Raw genomic sequence first — 23,775 nt, forward strand, 5'->3', positions numbered from 1 at the left:
ATACATTGCAAGTTGAATGCTACCCGAATTGCACAACAGCTGGGCAGAAGCCATTATAAAGGGGTATTTTCATACATTAAGAGTCTGTATCAGAAAATTGGGAAAACTTGAATGGCTCCGTATTCTGAAAAATTATGCTTTGATTTACCAGCAAATGTCAAGGATTTTTCCCCCTAGGATTTGAGTAGGATTTGATCAATATCTCTAGAAATCAGCCCAGGCGAAGAGCTTCAAAAACCCACCGTATAAACCTTAACCCTCAAAGTGCATGCATGGTAAAAATGACGGTAAAGTGCATCGTGGGTGTTAACCCTTAAACGGCAAAACGCCACTACCGGTACACTGCTTTTCAACGGCCAATAACTAAGACTATTCGACACTAGAAAAAATTGAGACACATATATTTTTATTGCTTAATATCTCCTCTTTCCGACGGTGCCAATGAAATTCCTCAAAAAATTTTTTTACTATCCCAAAATGCAGTTTAAACAAAAAAAAAAACGTTATTTTTCGTGCCTATTTTTTTTTGTGAACCATTTTCCAAAGCTTTTCGAGTCGGTAATTAACCTGGAATCTCACTAACGGGTGGAATAAATGTCTAAACTTTGAGAATCCATGGTTCAAAGATCGATTTTTCGTTTTAGTATTTTTAAAATGGCGTCTTAATGACAAAATTTTTGTGAAAACATTCATGAATTTTTTTACAATAAACGATGCGCTTTTCAGAAAAATCATCAAGAATAAAAAGTTCTTGTAATCAGCCAAAAAATACGCCTGAATTTTTTCGAAGCGTTTTGAGCAAAATTTTGGATTTTGCATATGAACAATTTTTGCAAAATTCAAAATTTTGCTCAAAACAATCCGGAAAAATTCAGGCGTATTTCTTGGCTGATTACAAGAACTTTTTATTCTTGATGATTTTTCCGAAAAGCGCATCGTTTATTGTAAAAAAATTCATGAATGTTTTCACAAAAATTTTGCCATTAAGACGCCATTTTGAAAATACTAAAAGGAAAAATTTATCTTTGAACCATGGATTCTCAAAGTTAAGACATTTATTCCACCGGTTAGTGAGATTCCAGGTTAATTACAGACTCGAAAAGCTTTGAAAAATGGTTCACAAAAAAAAAATAGGCACGAAAAATCACGTTTTTTTTTGTTTCAACTGCATTTTGGGATAATAAATAAATTTTTTGAAGAATTTCATTGCACCGTCGAAAAGAGGAGATCTTAAGCAATAAAAATATATGTTTCTCAATTTTTTCTAGTGTCGTATAGTCTTAGTTATTGGCCGTTGAAAAGCAATGTCCCGGTAGTGGCGTTTTGGCCGTTAAGGGTTAAACACCCCAGCGTATTTAATTATGTACTGTTTAACCCCTTTTGAATATATTGACATAATAAAATTATCCGATATAGTTTAAAGTATCTTTTATAAGGTAGAGTTGATTTCATATCCATTTATTTATTCGAAGTTTGTTAAAAAAATTATTTTAAAAAAACGGGTAAGTACATAGGTTTTTTACTTAAAAATTCATAACTCACGCAATTTTAATTATTTTAACCTGAAAATTTATGAGTATACATTTGAAATAGTGTCGTTTATTAAAAAAAATATTGCAACATGGGTGCTTTCAAAAACGATATTTCTTTGCACAGTTGAAAAGTCAATATTATAATAAAATAATGAATCAGATTTTTTGCTCTTAAATCGATTTATTATTATAAAACTTGAGGAACTTTGACATGGAATACTATAAAAATACAAGAAATTAAAAAATAGACATATATAACTGTATTTTAACAATTATATTTTATTCAACATATCCACAGTCTGCTCTCGCATAACGCGCTGCCGTAAGTTATAAGCCATCTACAAAGAGAAAAAGTATGAAATCATCGAAAAAAATTAATTATTTCACTTCATATGATTTACTTACGTTCGAAAGCAAACAAAAATCAATAGAATTTCAAAAAATAAATTTGCTCAAAAATTACCTTTTCACTCACTAAATGCACACTGGGTGCTGAATACCCCACAATTTTTTTACCTCCACTTTCAGCAGCTGCTACTAGTAGAAAGCTAGGTCTAATACTAGATGGCGACACTTACTAATTTTTTAGAATTAAGTATGGTTTATAAGAGTTTGAAAAACGCTTGGGGTATAATATACCCAGCATGCACTTTAAGGGTTGAACTCTTCATTATTTTCTATCTATAAAATATATAGCTTCAAAATAATTTTAATGCGATCTTCCTGAAAAGAAAACATTCACAACTAGAAACTGTGTAGGAATGCGTTGATGAGTTTCTCATTATCTGATGAATGTCGGATGACGAGAATGAACTATTTACTGTGCATTGATAAGGATAAGAGAGGAACGCGTGAGCGTTAATCGGAAAAGTTGAGCTTTTCGCTCATTGGAGGAATGTTTTTAATCGAAAATCGACCGATGTGTGGTGCGAGTCGAATGACACGTTTGATGTCTGATTATTGGCCTCAATGTAGTGTAAAATCTGAAGTGGATTCCCTAATGATATATTAAATTGTTATCGATTAATGAATCATGTTGTTGTGTCTGGAATGAAGAGTGCGTAGGAAACTTCTATTAAATATTTTGTTTAGTGTTCCAAGATCTCATCGAGTCACCAGGCTTAAATGTTGCTATAAATGTTTTAAAAAACACGAAATTTCGTCTGTGGGGTCCTTTTGTTGCATGAGAAAACTTTCTTGGCCGGAACACCAAACTTTTTTTTCGAAAACAATTCTTTTTTGCAATTGGATTATATGTTCAACAATATAGATGCATTTTTAAACAAGTAGTTGAATTTACAACCAAAAATATGAGTTTTTAAATAACTAATTGAACTTTTAACTAAAGAAAAAATCAATTGCCAACCAAATAGTTCAATTTTCAAAAAAGGATACATTTTTAACGGAAATGGAATAGTTAAATTTTCAGTTAAAAATAATTTTCTACAAAGGATGCACTTTTTACTGCAATAGTTGAACTTTCTACCATAGGATGAATTTGTAAGAAAACAATTTATCTTTCAACCAAATAGTTGAATTTTGAACCAAAAACATTAATTTTCAGCCAAAAAGATGAATGTTCAATTATTCAATTATACAGATTAAAAATTCGCCATAATTTTTGCACCAATAGCAGGGTGTCCGTTTTATCCCAGGAACAAAATTTGACGGTCATTGTGATTGAAACATTCGAACTCTTGAATCTGAAGATGTTTTCGTTTTTACAATTTTTACGTTTACAATTTTTTAATTAAAACTCAAGAATCTACGCATATAAAATGGAAGGTTCTGGCATATTTCAAGTGAACAATTTAAATTAAATGCCGTTAAGCTGTAAAATTAAAACATTTAACTATTGATAAGTTTCACAGTTCGAAAATTCGAAAATTTTAAATCCTAGCTATCATATTCAATTCAGAAACAAGAAAAACTGAACGATTATAATGTGTTTTAACTGAAAATTGTTTATATTAGATTATAATTTTATTTTTAGTCGTAAAAAATTAATAATTGTTTAATTGTTATTCATTTATCAAAACCTGTATTTCTTTTGAAATCTTTTTAAATATTCTTTTTAAACTATTTTTTAAATTTAAAAATGATTAAACATTTTTCTCAGGTATCTTAAGAAAATTGTTCAATTATCCTTAAACCTTTCAAAACCTTAAATCGCTTAAATTTTTTAACCCTATATTTTGCTTTAACCTTATTGAAATTTCAAATCTTATACATTCTTTTTTGGCAGTTCTGAAAATCCTTTCCAATTTTTAAAAATATTCTATTGAAAGTAATTGCTCAGAATTAAAAGTCATTTTTAATATTCTTCGAAAATCATTATAATTTTTTTATCCTTTTGAAGCCTTTTAAAATGCTCAAAAACCTTTTAGCGAGAACGTGTAAAAAATCCTCAAAAATTTTTGGTGTTTAACAATGTAAAATTTTATTGCGATGAAAAACAGAAAAGGACTGTTAAAGTCTGCTTTTCTTGATTTTTTAGACACCCAAAAATTGTTTTCTTGAGAAAAAAAATCAATCCTAAAAGATTTTATCAATATTTTCCCAAAAATATCGAAAATAAGACGAGATAGAAAAAAGTGTCAAGAGACCGTTTTTTAGAAAAATGATTTTATTTCTTTTACGTTTTTCATATCTTGCGACGTTTTGAAAAAGACACGTGAATTTTCGTTTTTCAGAATATAAAAAAATTATCTCTTCACACCAACGGGCAGGTGCAGATTTAATCTTAAGAAATCAAAAGAAAAAACGATGGAATTTGGATTAAATTAACATTGAATATTTTCAGAAAAAACATTATTTATGAAAAAAATAAATATTTTTCAACAAAAATATTGAAACTCAAGAACTTTTTGACTCGAAAATCTGTTGACAAATTTTATTTTTCAAACCAAATATTTTTTTCTTTTAAGTGTAGAAAAAATTAATTTTTCATAGACAAATGCTTGAACGGACACCTGAACGAAAATAAGAGTTTCAGACTGGGGCTATAGCAAACCGTAAAAACAGAATTAAAAATTCCTTAAAAATTGTGGAACATAAATAGGAAGCGCGCGTTTTTTCTTGTATAAAAAATTAGAACGAAAGAAATAAAAATTAAAAGCCTAAATTTTAAAAAATTAAAAACATTAAATTAAAATCAAAAATTTTTCTCTTTGTAAAAACTTCCGCATATCAGTTGGATATTTAGCTTTGTTTCAAAATTTTCACTATATTTTTTTGACACAAAATTAGTGCTGACAAAATACATTAATTTTCAAAAAATAAATTTGTAACCAAAAATAGAAAAGTTATCATTTCAGTTTTAAAGAATTAATTGTTGATGAGCATCACTTTTCAACAAAATAATTAAATTTTCAATCAAAGAAATTAACTTTTAACAAAATACATGAATTTTCCACGGAAAAAAATGTTTAACTAAAAATGGAGCGGCAATCGGTAGTTCCGTGGTTCTATTCTTAGCGGAGCGAAGGAGAAGATCCTTTTTCAGAAAAAATTAATTTCAAGAATGGAATAGTTATAATTTCAGTTTAAAAAAATTAATTTTTGATAAAGAAGAAAACGAATTTGCAACAAAAGATTTAAATTTCTAGCCAAAGAAATTACCGTTTAAAAAAATATATATGAATTTTCAACGAAAATAATTGACAATGAAAAATTAAAACAGATATAATTTCACCTTAAAAAAATTAATTTTTGATAAAAATCGAATTATCAACAAAATAGTTTCCTCCAAGGAAATTAACTTTTAGCAAAATACATTCATTTTCAACGAAGAAACAATAAATTTTCACCCAAAAATAGAAAAGTTATAATTTCAGTTTAAAAAAATTAATTTGTGATGAAAAAAACGAATTTTCACGAATATTTTTAAATTTTTAACGACCGAATTTTACTTTTAACAAAATACATGAATTTTCAAAGAAAAAGAAAAAATAATTTCAATAAAAAAAGACAATTTTCAACTAAAAAATATTTGTCACATTGTAAAGAAAAAAAATTTCATCCAAAATTTCGAATTTCGAGCCAAAAAGACGAAATTTCTGCCAAACATTTAAATTTTTAAACCAAAGATATGAATTTTTAAGAAAAAAGTTAATATTCGACCAAGTAGTTAAATTTTCACCCTAAAAATAAACACAATTTTAACCAAAAATTTTCAAGGACAAAGAATTTTTTGAACCAAAACTGGAATAGTTATAATTTCAGTTTAAACAAATTAATTTTTAACAGAAAAAAAATTTTCAACAAAATAGTTTTCCCTAAGGAAATAAACTTTTTACAAAATACATGAATTTTCAACAACAAAAAATAATTTGCAACGAAAAGTTGAAGCTATAATTTCAGTTAAAAGAAATTAATTTTTAATTTTAAAAAATAGCGAATTTTCAAAAAAATTGTCAAATTTGCGACGACAGAATATTACTTTTTTCAGAAAAAAATTAATATAGTCCACCAAATAGTTGAAATTTAACCCCAAAAATAAATAATTTTTCAACCAAAAATGGAATAGTTATAATTTTAGTTTAAAAAATTAATTTTTGTTGAATAAAAAATTTTTCACGACAATTGTTAAATTTTTAACGATTAAATTTAACTTTTTTAAAGAAAAAAGTTAATATTCCACCAAATGGTTTTAACCAAAAATGGAGTAGTTATAACTTAAGTTGAAAATAATTAATTTTTGAAGAAAAAAGAATTTTCAACAAAATATAGTTCAATTTTTATCCAAAGAAATTAGTGTTTAACAAAATTAATGGATTTTCAACGAAAAAAAAATTTTTTCAAACCAAAAATAGAATAGTTATAATTTCAGTTTAAAATAATTAATTTTTGATAAAAAGAAAAGTAATTTTCAACAAAGTAGTTTTCCCCAGGGAAATTAACTTTGAACAAAATACATGAATTTAAAAAAATCAACTAAAAATGTAATTACGGTTAAAAGAAATTAATTTTTTATTACAAAACAAACGAATTTTCAATAAAATTGTCAAATTTTTAAAGATAGAATTTAACTTTTTTAGAAAAAAAGTTAATATTCACCAAATAGTTGAAATTTAACCCCAAAAATAAATAAATTTTTAACCAAAAATGTAATTGTTATAATTTCAATTTAAAAATTAATTTTTGTTAAAAAAAAATTCACGACAATTGTTACATTTTTAACAATAGAATTTAACTAATTTAAAGAAAAAAGTTAATATTCTACCAAATGCTTGAATTTTCACTTCCCAACAAAATAAATTTTCAACCAAAAATCGAATAGTTATAACTTCAGTTTAAAACGATTAATTTTTATTTTAAAACAATGTTAACAAGATAGTTCAATTTTTAACCAAATAAATGACCGTTTAACAAAATACATAAATTTTCAACCAAAAACAATTTTTTTCAAACCAAAAGTGGAATAGTTATAATTTCAGTTTAAAAAAATTAATTTTTGATTAAAAAAAACGTAATTAACTTTAAACAAAATACATAAATTTTCAACAAAAAAGTTTTCAACCAAAAATGTAATGGTTATAATTACAGTTCAAAAAAATTAATTTCTGATAAAAAATTACTTTTTAACAAAATAATTAAATTTTTAACAAAAGAAATTAAATCTTTAAAAAATACATGAATTCTCAACGAAAAATGAAAATTTTCAGCGAAAAATTAAAGTCAAATTTTTAACAATAGAATTTGAAAAAAGTTAATAGTCAACCAAATATGTGAAATTTAACCCCAAAAATAAATAAATTTACAACCAAAAATGGAATAGTTATAATTTCAGTTCAAAGAATTAATTTTTGTTAAAAAAAAGGAATTTTCGAGACAATTGTTAAATTTTTAACGATAGAATTTAACTTTTTTATAGAAAAAATTAATTTTCTACCAAATAGTTGAATTTTTACCTGCAAAAAAATTTCCAGTAAAAATGGAATAGTTAGAACTTCAGTTCAAAACAATTAGTTTTTAAAAAATACATGAATTTTCAACGAAAATTTTGGTTTTCAAACCAAAAATGGAATAGTTATAATTTCAATTTAAAAAAATTAATGTTTGAGTTGAATAGTTGAATTTTCAAACAACCAGATTTACTTTTTTGTTTTTAATAAAATTCTTGAATGTTGAACAAAACAAAGATAATTGTATGTTTATTCTCATCCTTTTCGAGGTCAATAAATTTTCCTTTACATAATAATATACACTTCCATTTTTTAAAGCAAAATTCGATGTTTTCCTTTCTTTTTAAATAAAAGTAATATTGCATACGTGTCAAGTTTTTGAAATTGAATTGAACAGTCACTGACAGCTGCTGTCAGTCATACTGAGACAGCGCTCTCCGAAATTGTCAAAGAAATTAAGGACCTTGCAATAAAAATCGCAAATTTTTGTTTTTGGACATGAAAAATCAGGACATTTCCTGATAAATCAGGATCACTCTACCGGTTCGAGAGATATAATTGCGATTCCACAAGAACTTGCCAGCAACTTGCAGTACATACTTCCACGTCTGACGTTGTGTTGACCGGTTGACGTCAGGTTGACGTTCAATGAAGGTCAAATGGTGGGAGGATGGATTAAAAGGCGCGGAATCGGATGATGAAGTGTTGTTGCGCAGTGGCTCTGGTCACTGGTGTAGACTGGTGCGTCGTGTGTTTCGTGGAATTGCTAACTCGATTTTGAGGTTATAATCACATTGTGGATTGTGAATTGTGCCTTCGTGTAATGAGTTAGATCAATTAGACAACAGTTTTACTATTGTGAAGACGAAATTTACTCTCAGACTCCATAATGACGGAAAAACGGAACGAAGTTCGCGTTTGGTGCGATGGATGGTAAGTCCAGTTTTTCACAGAAATCACAGAATATTATTGAATTTACTTGATGAATCATGTCTTTCGTTATCCTGATCGGTGCCTTTTAGCCCTTCCTCATCTTTTTGCGGAAACCCTCTGTCATAATAACGAGTTTCGATCTGTTTTTTTAAAAAGTTTTTATTATTTGCCAACATTGCAGTTGGTGCATACACATTTATCTTTGTCTCTGCATATATTACGTTAGAGACTCACATTTGCATGGAAAAACGATCAATTTCGGTGCTAAGGTTAACGATGGAGTCTTTGCCTTGGACTTTAATAGTGTATTAACGATTTTCGGAATACGGCTTTAATTAGGATGTATTGTATTCATTTCAAAAGACACACAGTACTTAGAAAAATGAATTTTAATTTATGATAGTACTACAGAAATGTCTTCAATGTGCTACTTTTTAAGGCATTTTTAATTTTACTGTTTCTAATTTGTGACTTGATTATGATCGGTTTCATAATTATCGGTGAAAGTATAGTTGGCAAAATATTATTTTGTATATATTTAAATTTGAGGAAAGGATTCCAATATTTAGAAATTAAAAACTTTCACCTATATTTCACAGACTTTACACTCTACCATATTCCCATTTTTTAAATTCTGATTTTTTTCGTGTTTTCAAGAGCCTTCTACTTTTTGTCGTTTTTTCTTTTTTGCTTAAACGTGACCAGAATAATTAGAAATCAAAAGAAAATCTAACTGTTCATGGTTGAAAGTTAATTCTTTTCGGTTACAAATTCTACTAGTTGATTGAAAATTAAATAATTTTGTTGAAAATTCAACCAATTTGTCAAAAAATCATTTTTCCTGATTGAAAATGCGTCTTTTTGGATTAAAAATTCTTTTTTTGTTAATATAGGAAAGCCATCTTTCTTGGATAAAACAGCAAAAAAAATTTTCATTTGTTTTTTTAATTCGAAAATTAATGATTATTTAATTAAAATTATAACTTCCATTTTTGGTTGAAAGGAATTTTTTTTCTTGAAAATTCACATATCTTGATAAAAATTAATTTCTATTAAAAATTTAACAATTTTCTTAAAAATTATTTTTTTAAATCAAAAATTATTATTTTGTTAAACTTCAATTACAACCATTCAATTTTTAGTTGAATTTTTTTTCTTTGCTGAAAATTCAGGTATTTTGTTAAAAGTCAATTTTCTTGAATAAAAATTTAACTAATTTGTTGTAAATTTGTTTATTTTAAACAAAAATTAACTTCTTTAAACTGAAATTATAGCTACGATTTTTTGTTTGAAATGTATTTTTTCTTGATTGAAAGTTAATTTATTTTGTTAAAAGTCAATTTCATTGATCGAAAATATAACTATTTTGTTGGAAATTCTTTTTTGTACCAAAAACTAGTTTTTTAATCTGAATTATAACTATTCCATTTTTAGTTGAAAATTTATTTATTTTTTGGGTGAAAATTCAACTGTTAGGTCGAATTAAAACTTTTTTCTAAAAATCCATATTTTTGGTTTTGAAAATCCGACTGTTTTGTATAAAACTTTTTTTTGGCATGAAATTTTTTAATCAAAAACCTTTTGTTGTCGTTGTTGCTGAAAATTTAACTATTCTGTTGAAAATGAGATTTTTTTAATCAAAATTAAGTTTTTTAAACGAAAATATATTCGTTCCATTTTTTGGTGAACGTTTATTTTTTTCCTTACAATTTTTTTTTTCGTCGAAAATTTGATTTAGAATTTAACAATTCTGTTAAAAATTCGATTTATTAAATCAAAATTTATTATTTTCTTTATTAAAATTATAACTATTGCATTTTTGGTTGAAAATTTATTTCTTTTTCGGGTTTGAAAACTCAACTTTTCGGGTTACGAATTCAACTGAATTCGAAAACAAATCGCATTTTTGGGTAGAAAAATTTTCAAATACTGTTATTCTACCTTTTAATTCCTTTTTTTTTGGTTAAAAATCGTACTAGTTGGTTGAAAATTGAATTATTTTGTTGGATATTCAAATAATTTCTTAAAAAAAAATCTTCTTTAGTTGAAAATTTTTCTTTCTTTTTTGTCGAAAATTCTGAGAAAGTCCTTTTCTTTGTTGAAAATTCAACTTTTTTGTTGTTTATTCTTCTTGTCGTTAAAAATAAACTTTTGTTTTCAAATTTCAAATTTTCGAGTTAAAATTCGATTGTATTCTAAAAAAAATCGTCTTTTTGGCTGGAAGATTTTTCAGATACGTCATCTTTTTTTATCGAAAATTCAATTTTTCTGGAAAATCGACATTTTGGGCTAAAAATATAAAACATTTTGTAAAAGATTCGACTCTAATTTGAAAGATGTAATATTCAGTTCTATGATTGAAGATTCATTTTTGGTATAAATTTAATTATTTCGTTGCATATTTGATTTTTTTGGGTTAAATTGAACTGTTATTGAATTAAAAATGCACGTTTTTAAATGGAAAATTCGATTCGTCGTGCTTTTTTCGTGGAAAATTAATTATTTTAATTGAAAATTCAACTGTTCGGATTGTTGAAAATCGGTCTTTTTTATTGAATTCGACAGTTTTTTATAAAAATTTTAAAAATATTTTTCGCTTAAAATATCAACTATTATATTTTTCTTTGAGAATTTGGTCGAAAATTCAACTACTTGATTGAAAGTTGATCTACTTTGATAAGAGTTTATTTTGATGGTTGATCATTCGTCTATTTAGTTTAAAATTTAATTTTTCCGTACAAAAATATTTTTTGTTCTTCAATTTAACTGATTTTGATTTAGAATTAAAATCTTTTTCATTTAAAAATTCGAGCATTTGGTAAAAAATTCTTTCTAGGTTGAAAATTAAAAAAAGTGTTTAAAAAATTTGATTAATTTTTAGTGTACATTTTGTACGTTTCTAAAAATGTTGAACTAAGTAGATTGTATTTATTCCCAATTTAAAAAGAAAACACTACTTTTCTGCAAAACAATTTAATTTTGTACCAAATCAAAAATGACGAATTTTCAATTTAAAAAAATTCAACCAAAAATTGAATAGTTCAATTTTTGTTTAAAAAATGATTACTCAATTAAAGATATAAACTTCTAACTAAAATTATAGAACATTAAACTCAAATTTAATTTAATTTTCAGTTAAAAACAGTGAATTTTCAACAGCAGCAGCAACAACAAAAAAACACCCACATTTTCAATAAAAGAGTTTAACTTTCTAAAATTTTGAATTGTTAAATTTTCGAGGAAGAAGCTTAATTTTTTACAAAAAATAACGATTTTTCAATAAAATACATGAATTCTCAACCAAGCACTTGAGTTTTCAACTAAAAATGATCAATTTTTAACTAAAAATAGAATAGTTAAATTTTCAATTAAAAAAATTAATTTCAAATTAAAAAAACACTAATTTGCAACAAAATGGTTAAATACAGTAATATAAACTTTTTTGAAAAATGAAGAATCATATTGTTATTCTATTTTATATAGCAATTAAAAAAAATTAAGACCGCTTTCGAAAAAATTCTCTGGCTTTAAATAAAAGTTCCCTGACATTTACAGATTAATAAAAATTTTCAGACTCTTTTTTATATCATTAACGTAAATTGTAGCTTAGAGTTTGACAATTTGGCTTCTATTGCAATCTTGTGATTTAAAAAAAAAAACTATTTATGGTAGTTGTGCAAATTTGGTAGTTGGATTCTTGTTTTTATTTTTAGGAATTCTATAAATTTAAAATTGAGGTATTTAAATTTTTAGCGATTTTAAATTTAATCTTTTCAATCAACGATCTTGAATATTTGAAAATGTAAAATGTCTTATTTTATGATGAAGTTAGACTTTACATCACAAAATTATCTCAACACGGGGACCGGGAGTTTTACAAATTTGTAGAAAAAAATCTGCCCATCTTAGATTTCAACCCTTTTTTAAAAAATGAGTTAAATTATGATTATTTTTAATTATGATAGAATTCAGTTTAGAATGCGTATTGGAATTAAAAGAATTTCAAAATGCAATTTTAAAGACTTAAACATTTAAAAATTAGAAACGTTTAAAATCGAAGATTTTTTATAACAAACATTGTTAGTTGATCAACTTTGAATATGAATTAATTAATAATTTTAACATTTGAATTACACTCTAAAATTTTTAACATAAATAATAATTGAGTATATAAAACGATTCGGCATCAGTTCATAGTTTTAGAACTTCTAGATTTTGAAGTTAAAAATAATTAAAGGCTTTTATTAAATTGCAGTCTAAAATATTCCATTCCTAAACCACGTAATTAAAAAATTTTTAATTAAAAAGAAGAACAATTACTTAATATTTAGAAATATCTAATTGTACATTTAAAATCAGTAATTACAAATAAAATAATCAAAACGGAACAAAAAAACTAAACTTTGAAAATTACACTTTTAATTGTTCTATTTAAAAAAAATTTAATTTGTGAGGCAACTTCTTAAATTTTTATGTAGAAATAAAAATTGAACACCTGTTATTCTTAGAAAAAATCGAGTAAGTTGTTGAAATATTTAGAAGTTTTGAAAAAATTCAAAATTAAATACAAATTTGAAATGATTTCAAATAATTTAAACGAAGTGTCTATGTGTACCGATAAAGCCCGGCTATTATTACCAAAATATCGGTGCAAATATTCCACGGCCTAATTTGAAACCAAATTTAGATTGTGGCAGATTTCGAACATGAAATTTAGAACCTTTTTTAATAATAAAATTTTTTAAGATTGCTAAGAAAATTAAAAATGATTTTTTTTAATTATTTGAAATTCGAATAATTTAAAAAGATATTTAGAAGTTGTGCAAAACTTTTAATAATATTTTTGAATTTGAAAAAATTCGAAACAACATGTAGATGTTTCAAGATCTTGAAATAGAATTTTGAAACATTTTAAGGATTTTTCAACTATTTAAAATAAAAATAATTTAACATAACATAATTCAGAATAATAACCTGTAATTTCTAATTTGAACGAATTCCGAGCTAGCACTGCAAATTTTCGAAAAGGAACAAAATTTTGAATTGGAACAGGAAATTTTTTCCAAAGAATTATGATTCTGAGTTGAAGCAAAGAATTTTCAAATTTTAACCATTTCTAAATTGAAACTGGTACTTATCCGAAAGAATTATAATTCTTCTTGGAACAGGGAATATTAACATTTAAATAAATTCCGAGCTGAAACAGGGAATTTTGTATTAGAATGAATTCTAATTCTAAGTTGAAACGGGATATTGTTGAGAAAAATTAAAGTTATAAATTGGAACAGGGAATTTTACAAAAATTCTAATTCTTTTTGAAAACGGAAAATTTTCGAAAAGTATTAAAATTCCGGATTTGAAGAAGGAATTTTCAATTTTTAACAAATTCTGAGTTGGAACTGGAATTTATCCAGGAGAATAGCAATTTGAAAAAATTAAATTATGCATTAAAACAGGGAATTTTTCCAAAAAGTTATAATTCTTGAAATAAGTTGAAATGGAAAATTTTCGAAAAGAATTAAAATTTCGGATACAAATAGGGAATTTTCAATTTTTGACCATTGATAAAAGTTCAAAATTTCAATGTTTATTTTAAATGTTTTTCTTTAGTCTATAAATTATCAAAATTTCTATTTATTTATCGTAGGCTTCACAGACTCTCCTTTTTTTTCTCATTTGCCAATTTAAATGCGAAATGTAGGGATACAACCTGATAAGAAACTATATCATTTTTATTTCAAAATTCTATACATTGACATGATCATTGGACGTTAAATAGAATTTTAAATTGGTTTTTCCTCCAATTTTAATTTCTGTAATTTTAATCTCAATTTGAATACAAACGTACATGAATGTCACGCGATAATAATTAATAAAAGCTTAATCGTCCTTGATAGAGTTGACACTATTTGTTGCAGCTATGATATGGTGCACTTTGGCCATGCAAATTCACTGCGGCAAGCAAAAGCTTTGGGAGATTACTTGGTAGTTGGAGTCCACACAGATGAAGAAATCACAAAACACAAAGGCCCCCCTGTTTTTACACAGGATGAAAGGTATTTTATGATTTTTGAAATTTATTATTTCTCTTGTTGCAGTTTTATAGAATGTTGAATGTACCATCTAATGAATTTATATGTAAATTATCATTAAGGATGTCCGGTCTAGCTTTGTGTCGCATGTTTAATTATAGATAAGCGAGTACGCCAAGTTTAATGTTCAAGAGTGAGGCAGATAAATCAATAATAATTTATATGTTCATTTGGAACGAAACCGTTCTCTAATCAAAAGCAAACACTGCAGATTAGAATAACTTGCAGCCATGAATACCGAAATAATTGCAATTATTCTTGCTATTTACGCTCTTTATTGATATCTGCAGTTACTATTATTTATGGAATTTCCTCCTTTTTACTTATCTCCGTATTTTTTTTTTTTTTTTTTTTTGTTAAATTACAAGATTAAAATAATAGCCAAATCGGTAAACTCGAAGCTAGAATTTCTATTAATAGTATAAAAAGGAGAATCTGGAAATTTTTATATACCTGGAAATGTATTTTGTTGAAAATTCGTTTTTTTTTTGTAGAAAATTAAACTTATTGGTTGAAAATTCATCTTGTTGCTTTAAAATTCAACAATTAAATATGTTTGAAAGTTAAACTTTTTTATTGAAAACATCTGTTTTTTAAAATTGACAATGAATTATTTTTGACTGAAAATGTAACTATTCGAGTTTAATGTTCTATCATTTTAGTTAAAACTTCATCTCTTTGATTAAGTAATAATTTTTTAAATAAAAATTGCTCTATTCAATTTTTATTAGAAAATTTTTTTTCAACTGAAAATTCGTAATTTTTGGTAAAAATTTACCACCTTGATTAAAAATACTTTATTGTGGTTAAAACTTATATTTTTTGTGACAACATTTAGTTAATCTTGTTGAAGATTCCCTTTAAAAAAAGGTCCTCTTTAACAAAAATTCCTAAAAACGAAAAAAGAGGGAAGAAATAAAAAAATAAATGGAAATTTTTTTTAATAAAAAGGATCTCTTTTAAATTACAGTAGGAACATTTTATGGTGGTTGTTCAAATTTGGTCGCTGGGTTCTTGTTTTTATTTTCAAGATTTCTATACATTAAAATTGAGATATTTTATTTTTCAGGGATTTTAAATTTAATCTTTATATTAACGATTTTGAGTGTTTGAAAAAGTTAAATAGTTCATTCTATGATGAACTTAGACTTCACAGCACAAAATGATCTCAAAACGGGGGAAATAGGGGAATGATTTCTTTTAAATATAATTAACATCGGTCCTCTGACTCACTTTAGACATAAAAAATAGTGTAAATAGTGTCACAAACTTTAAAAATAGTTCCAAAATAGTTTCATAAGATCCAGTTTTAAAAATAAAATTCAATGTTTATTTAATACGTTTTTCTTTAGTCTATAAATTATCAAGATTTCTATTTATTTATCATAGGCTTCATAGTCTTTCCTTTCTTTCCCATTTGTCCACTTAAATGCGAATTGAAGGGATGCAACTTAATCAGAAACTATATCATTTTTCTTAAAAAATGTAACTGTTTTCTTAAAAAGTCGACTTTTTAGCTTCATAATTCAATAGTTCAATTAAAGTTTTGTTTCTTACTTGACACAATTTTTTTTTAATTAAAAATTCAACCATTTTTGTAAACATTCATAATTCTGGTTTGATAATGTATCTCCTTCCGTAGAAATTTCACATTTTTATATTTAAGAATCCAACTGTGTTATTAAAAATTGAAATTTCGATAAAAAATGAACTCCTTTGTGGAAAATTCACATTTTTTGGTTGAAAATTAAACTGTTTTGTAAAGATTAATACTTTCCTTTCAAATATTAAACAATTTAACTATTTAGTTGAAAATTGATGTATTTTGTGGAAAATTTGCCTTTGTTAGTTGAATCCAACTGTTTTTATTTTTAATTAAAATCTCTTCTGAAAATATCAACTATTACATTTTACGTTAAAAATTGATCTTTTGATATTAAGAATTCAACTCCTTGATTAAAACTTGAACTACTTTCTTAAAAATTAATTTTTTTGTTTGAGGACTCATCATTTTAGTTGAAACATCATTTTTTTTTTGTTAAAAATTATTGTTCCAACTGAAAATTTAACTACTCTGTTAAAAATCGAATTGATTAGTTATAATATAATTTATTTTGTGTATACGTTGTATTCAGTTAATCTAATTAAAGATTAATCGCAATATGATTCTTCATTCTTGAAAAAAGCCTTATATTACTGTATTTAACTATTTTCTTGAAAATTCATTTTTTATTTAAAATTAATTTTTTTAACTGTAATTTTAACTATTCTATTTTTAGTTGAAAATTTATCATTTCTAGTTGAAAACTCAAGTGCTCGATTCAGAATTCATGTATTTTATTGAATATTCATTCTTTTTTATAGAAAATTAATCTTTTTCTTTGAAAATTAACAATTGAAAATTTTAGAATGTTAAACTCTTTTATTGAAAATGTTTTTTTTTTTGAAAATTAATTCTTTTTAACTGAAAATGTAATTACTCGAGTTGAATGTTCCACCATTTTAGTTAAAATTTCATCTCTTTGATTGAGCATTCATGTTTTAAACTACAAATTTAACTATTCAATTTTTTGTTTAAAAATGTTTTTTTTTTAATTGAAAATTCATCTTTTTTGGTTTTTTTTTCTTATTTTATTTTGGAAAATTCTTCTTTGTGGTTAAAACTTAATCTTTTGGTACAAAATTCAAGTAATCTAGTTAAAGATTCATCACAATGTGATTCTTCATTTGTCAAAGAAGCTTTACATTGCTGTATTTAACTATTTTTGAAAATTCATTCTTTTATTTGAAATTCATTTTTCTAACTGAAAATTTAAGTATTCTATTTTTGGTTGAAAATTGATCATTTTTAGTTGAAAACTCAAGTGCTTGGTTAAGAATTCATGAATTTTAATTAAAAATTCATTGTTTTTATTTTGGTTAAAAATTTTTTCTTTCCTTGCAAATTCAACAATTGAAAATTTTTAAAAGTTAAACTCTTTCATTGAAAATGTTTTTTTTTTTTTTTTTTTTAAACTTAACGGTTTTTAACTGAAAATGTAATTGTTCGAGTTGAATGTTCCACCACTTCTGTTAAAAGTTCATCTCTTTGATTTAGCATTAATTTTTTGAACTAAAAATGTAACTAATTAATTTTTGGTTAAAAAATTGTCTTTTTCAATTGAAAATTCATCTGTTTTGGTTTATTCTATTTAAAAAAAAAAATTTTCTTAGTTGGTTTTGGAAAATTCTTCTTTGTGGGTAAAACTTAATATTTTTGTACAAAATTCAGTTAATGTAGTTAAAGATTCATCACTTTTAGTTAAAAATGGATTTTTTAACCTGAAAATTCATTCTTTTACCTGAAAATTTAAATATTTAATTTTTGTTGACAATTTATATTTTTAGTTGAAAATTAATCGTTTTGCTTGGAAATTCAACCATTCGAGTTAAAGATTCATAATCTTAGTTGAAAATTCGTATTGTTTTTTTAAACAACTACATATTGCAGTTGAAGATTCATCATTTTAGTTAAAAATTCATCAGTTTGGTTGAAAATTAATTTTTTAACTGAGAATTTAACTTCAATTGTTTCTAAAAAAAAATCTTTATTATTTCAAAATTCAACTATTTGATTGAAAAATCCTCTTTGTGGTTAAAAATTAATCTTCTTTTGTGAAAATTCATTTTTGTTGTTGAAAATTCATGTATTCGGGGTACATATTCATCATTTTAGTTGAAAATTTATCTCTTTGGTTAAAAATGAAACTACTTGGTTCAAATCAATTTATTATTTTTATTTAAAATTCAGCTATTCCAATTGAAGATTCATCATATTAGTTGAAAATTCATCACCTTGTTTGAAAATGTAACTTTTATATATAGAATTTTTTGTAGGTTGGAAATTATTATTCAAATTTTTTCTTGTTGCAATTTTTTCCCTCTTCAGAGAGAAATTTTTCTTAGTTAAAAAAACTTATATTGAAAATTCTTTTTTTTTTTACGAATTTGACTGTTTTTTATTTAAAATTTTAATGTTTTGTTGATTTAATTTTTTTTAAACTGTAAATGTAACTATTATAGTTGAATGTTTCATCATTTTATTTAAAAATTATATTTTTTGGTTGAAGATTTGTATTTTTGGCAAAAATTAGTCTTCTTGATTGAAAACCTTTTTTGTGGTTTAAAATTAATCTTTTTAGTACAGAATTCAAACATTTAACCTAAAGATTCATTACTTTCAGTTGATAATTCTTTTTTTTGGGTTGAAAATATATTTTTTTAAACTGAAGATGTAACTATTTCAACTGAATATTCCATAATTTTAGATAAAAATTAATTTCTTTGGTTGAACAATCATTGTTTTAACTAAAAATCAAAATTTACGAAATTTAAATTAGACAAAAATCCAAATTAAAAATCCCATTTAACGTCCAATAATCAAATTGATGCAAAATCCTGTTAAACAAAACAAGAATCCAACGACTAAATTTGGACCACAACGAATAAACGAAAACTAAAAATCCTGGTTGGCTGCCTTCTCATTTTTCTTTCCTCTTTTTTTTTCAGATTACAATAGGATTTTTGGTTTTCTTTTATTCCTTGTGGTCCAAATTTGGTCGTTGGGTTCTTGTTTTGTTTAACAGGATTTTGCATCAAATTGTTTTTAATGATAATTTAATTATTAACTTGTTTGGTTGACATTTTGTCTTTTTTTATGTGAAAATTCATGTAATTTGTTAAAAATTTGTGTTTCTAGTAGGAATTAATCTTCTGCGTTGGAAATTAATCTTTTTAGTAAAAAATTTAACTATTCTAGTTCAGGATTCATCATTTTAGAATAAAATTCATCGGTTTAGTTAAATAATTACTTATTAACTGGAAATTTAACTAGTCCATTTTTGGTAGAAAATTGACATTTTCGTTCATAATTTAACTATTTGGTCTTGTTTGAAAATTCATCTTTTGGGTTGAAAGTAGAAATACTTAGTTCAAAGTTAAACTCTTTTGTTAAAAATAAATCTTTTTTTTAAGTGCATCTATTCCGGTTGAAAATTCATCATTTTGGTTGAAAATTTGTTGTTTTTTTTACAGGAAAATAATTTTTTTAACTGTCAATTTTACTATTCTATTTTTATTTGAAAACTGATCTTTTTTATACCAAAATTCAACTATTTAGTTGAAAATGGATACTTTTTAGTTGAAAATTCAACTGTTTGGTTGAGAATTGATGTAACTTTTGAAAAATGTAATTTTTTTGTGTTTGTAATTGAATTTAATATTAGAACTTACAATCATTTTACCTGGATATGCGTAGAATTTTAAGTATAAGAACATAAAATAAAAATACAATTTGTATTCAAATTCATGAAATTCAAGAAATGATTAACTTGTTTTTTTTTAGTTTGTTTAATGAATTATTTAATCAATTGATGGTGAGTTTCTTGTAATATGATTTGTCGAATCTTTCTTAATTCAATATAATAATTAAATCTCTAGAAACTGAAAAAAATTATTTGAAATAAATTCACGAAACTGTATACATATTTCGAACCGTTTGTTTAAAAAAAAATGCGAAATATTTGAATGAAGGAAGATTCAAGTAATGAGGTTACGTTTTTACAAAAAAAAAAACGAATTTTTAACTTGAAATATAATGGTTAAATTTTCAGTAACAAAATTAATTTTCAACCAAATAAAATATTTGTTTACAAAATAATTTCATTTTCAACTAAACGGATGATACTTCAAGAAAGAAGAATTATTTTATACTAAATATTTCAATTTAAGAAATTTTAAACCAAATAGTTGAATCTTCAATTGAAGAAGATACATTTTTAACCAACATGTAATGCTTCGGTTGTAAGTGTAAACATTTAATTTTCAACCAAAGAAAATATCATTTAAAAAAAAAGTTAAATTTTGAAAAACAAAAAAGTTTTTTCAACTAAAATAATGAAGCAGTCAGGGAATTCTTTTCTATTGTTTCTGGGAATCGAATTTTATCCGTACAATAATTAAATAATTAATAAATAATTGCGAAATAGTGTCGATAATAAATTATACAACTTGGGATTTGACTGATAAATCTGATGAATCACTGAAAATGAAATTGCGAAGTCATTGCAATAGACGTTTTGCTTTATTTCCACGGGAGATATTAATTTCTGAATTAAAGTAAGCTCAAGGAAACTTATCAGTGTGTTGCATCATAAATTGTTTTTTAATTTTATGCACGTGTATATTATCGAATTACATGCATTACTGAATGAATTTTTTACTTGTTGAGTCATCTCTTTGCAAAAAAAGCAAATAAGTAGAGTTGCATATTTATGTAGGTATGCCGGAGATATTATGAAAAAGACAAATGAAGAATAGATTATAATAGCGTAATGCAATGCTGGAGACAACTAAGACTCTGTAAAATGAACTATTCACGATTCATGTGTGTCAAATGTCACTCTGCTTGGTAACAATGCTAGTCGGAAAATACTTTGACATAATTGATATTCTATTTTTAACGCAGTCTGAACTTACATTTTTACCTTTTCCAATTCATAGAATAGATTCAATTTATTTTTAAGAAATTAAAGTAAGTGCAAGATTTTTTAGAGTTTTATAAAAAAATAGAGTAATACGGGTACAAAATATTGTTAATAAAATAAATGTAAATATCATATTTCATTCAGCATGAAACACTTTAAATTTCTAAGATTATAAGATTTTCTACGGTAAAAGGCGTTTTCAATCAAATAGTCCAATCTTCCAACAAACAGATTAAAATTCAAACAAAAACAGTTGAATTTTCAATCCTAAAAGGCGAATATTTTAACCAGTTAAATTTTCTACTAAAAAAAACATATTCATCAAAACATGTATCTAGTTTGAATTTTCAACCTAAAAATATGCATTTTCAACGAAATGATCGAATGTTCTAACAAAAAGATTAAAATTCAACCAAAAACAGTTAACTTTTCAATCCAAAAAGACGAATTTTTTTAGAAGAGAATTGGAAGATCACTTTTCTACCAAAAGCCACAATTTTAAGCAGTTGAATTAAACGAAGAACAAAGGATTTTTCAAGAAAATTTTTATATCCTCAACGAAATAGATGAATTTTCATCTAAAAAGATAAATTTTCGACTAAAAAAAGCGAATTTTCAACTAAAATGCTGCATTTTCAGCCAAAAAAATAACTTCTTAACCAATTTTAGAATTTTTTATAAAACAGTTTCATTTTTAACAAAAAAGGATCAATCTTCAAAATAAAAAGAAATTCATTTTCAACAAGAGTTTAACATTTACCTAAAAGAAAATTCCCTATTAAATTAATTTTCTAATAATAAAACAAAAAAGTTTTTCAACGAAGGATATGAATTTTCAATTAAATAGTTGAATTTTGAACGGAGAAAGATCAATTTTTAACCTAAAATGGAATAGTGAAATTTAAAAAAAAAATTTAAATTTAAAAAAATTAATTTTCAACTAAAAATAAAACGAACTTTGAAGAAAATAGTTAAATTTTCCACTAAAGATGAATCTTTAACAAAAAAATAAATTCCTGAAAAGTAGTTGAATTCTCTACCAAGAAAGATCTATTTTCAACCAAACAGTTACATCTTTAACTAAAAAGCGTGAATTCTTAAACCAAAAGTGTAATTTTCTACCAAAAAATACAAAATTTCAGCATCAACAAAAATTACTTTTTAACAAAATTATTGAATTTTCTACACAATAGATTAATTTTTAACCAGATGAGATGATTTTTCAACGAAAAATAATGGATTAGTTATTACTTTAAGCAAAAAAATATTTAGTTGGAAATCAAAAACACTAGGATTCAACAACAAAATTCGAATTTTCAACCAAAAATATTGAATTTTTAACCAAATAGTTGAATTTCTAATAAAAAAGGTAAATTTACAATCAAAAATATAATTTTTAGTAAACAAATTAATTTTTATCGAATTTTTAATTAATTAAATTTTTTAAGTTTCTAATTAAGTTTAATTTTCTAACCTAAAAGACAAATTTTCATCAAAAATGTATAAATTTTCTACCAAATAATTGAATTTGCAACTTTTAATGTATACATTTTAAGTCAGAAATAGAATAGTTAAATTTTCAGATAAAGCAATTCATTTTGATCCAAAAAAAGCGAATGTCAAAAAAAAAAAAACATAATTTTCTAACCAAATAATTACATTTTCAATAAAAGCATGAATTATCAGAAAAATACATGAATTTTCAACGAAGTTGTTTATTTTGGAAGAGAAAACGGCGATTTACCTACAAAAAAAGTTGAATTTTCCACCCATCAAGATGGAATTTTTCAACAAAATGGTTGATTTACCAACAAAAAAGTTGAATTTTCAACCTAAAAAGATGGAATTTTCCAACAAAATGATTGATTTTCTACCAAAGAGTTCAATATAACTCCAAATAAATTCATTTTCAACCAAATATTTGAATTCCTAACAAAAAATATGAATTTTCAACAAAAAAGAATATTTTTAAACAAATTGTTAAATTTTAAATCCAAAAAGATTGAATTTTCTACAGAAACGTTCAAATTTCCACCCGGAAATATGCATTTTTAAATTAAATCATCAATCTTCAAACAAAAAAAAATGTATTTTAATAAAGTAGTTCAAATTTCAACCAGATAGTTGAATTTTTAATCAAGAAAGATGCATTCACAACAAAACATGTTTATTTAATCAGGACACGAACAATGACAAAATTTTGATTGACGACAATGACGATAATATAAGTGATGTTATTTGTAATTTTTGTTTGTATTTTGTAATATTCAAAGTCCTTGCAATCTTGAAATCCGGTGTAAACTCAAACTCGTAAATTAATATTCATGTGAAAATATAATTTTTTTAAGCAGAGAAAGATTTATTTGAATAGAAAAAATTTAAAGTTTTTATTAAAAATTAATTTAAAGATTTTCTTTTTTAATAAAAATAACAACTATGATTATGATTTGGAAGAGAATGATAATTTTCAGTTAGTTCAGGGAATTGTAAAAAAAAGTTAAAAATTTTTTCGCTCTGCGAACTGAGTTATTAGTACCGAATAAGAAAATCCAATTATTTTTTGTTGAAAATTCTACTATTATATTTTTGGTGTAGAATTCATCTCTTTTAATAAAAGTTTTACTATTTGGTTCAGGATGGCTGCTGGACCGGGAAACCTAGAAAACCGGGAAAAGACCGGGGAAACCGGGAAATGACAGTGAATTTATTTTTTAAACGGAAATTTTACAAAATTTTTATTCTGAAAATTTTGTCCAACTGTGATTTCAACCGTTTTTAAATAACTTCC

The 23,775-nt window shown here is 24.5% G+C and overlaps 1 protein-coding gene across 2 annotated transcripts in view; it reads left to right on the forward strand.

The window, feature by feature from the left end:
• The first annotated feature begins 8,049 nt into the window (after positions 1-8,049).
• Positions 8,050-23,775, forward strand: part of LOC117169142 (ethanolamine-phosphate cytidylyltransferase) — a 37,010-nt gene continuing 21,284 nt past the window's right edge. The window contains exons 1-2 of one of the 2 annotated variants that reach the window (XM_033355341.1): positions 8,050-8,371; positions 14,290-14,427. In XM_033355341.1, the coding sequence (XP_033211232.1) occupies positions 8,328-8,371; positions 14,290-14,427 (182 nt within the window). In that variant the 5' untranslated portion in view covers positions 8,050-8,327. The remainder of the gene's footprint in view (positions 8,372-14,289; positions 14,428-23,775) is intronic. The other variant, XM_033355340.1, reaches the window with a different exon arrangement.

This window comes from Belonocnema kinseyi, chromosome 3 (assembly GCF_010883055.1).
Source record: "Belonocnema kinseyi isolate 2016_QV_RU_SX_M_011 chromosome 3, B_treatae_v1, whole genome shotgun sequence".
Lineage (NCBI taxonomy): Eukaryota > Metazoa > Arthropoda > Insecta > Hymenoptera > Cynipidae > Belonocnema > Belonocnema kinseyi.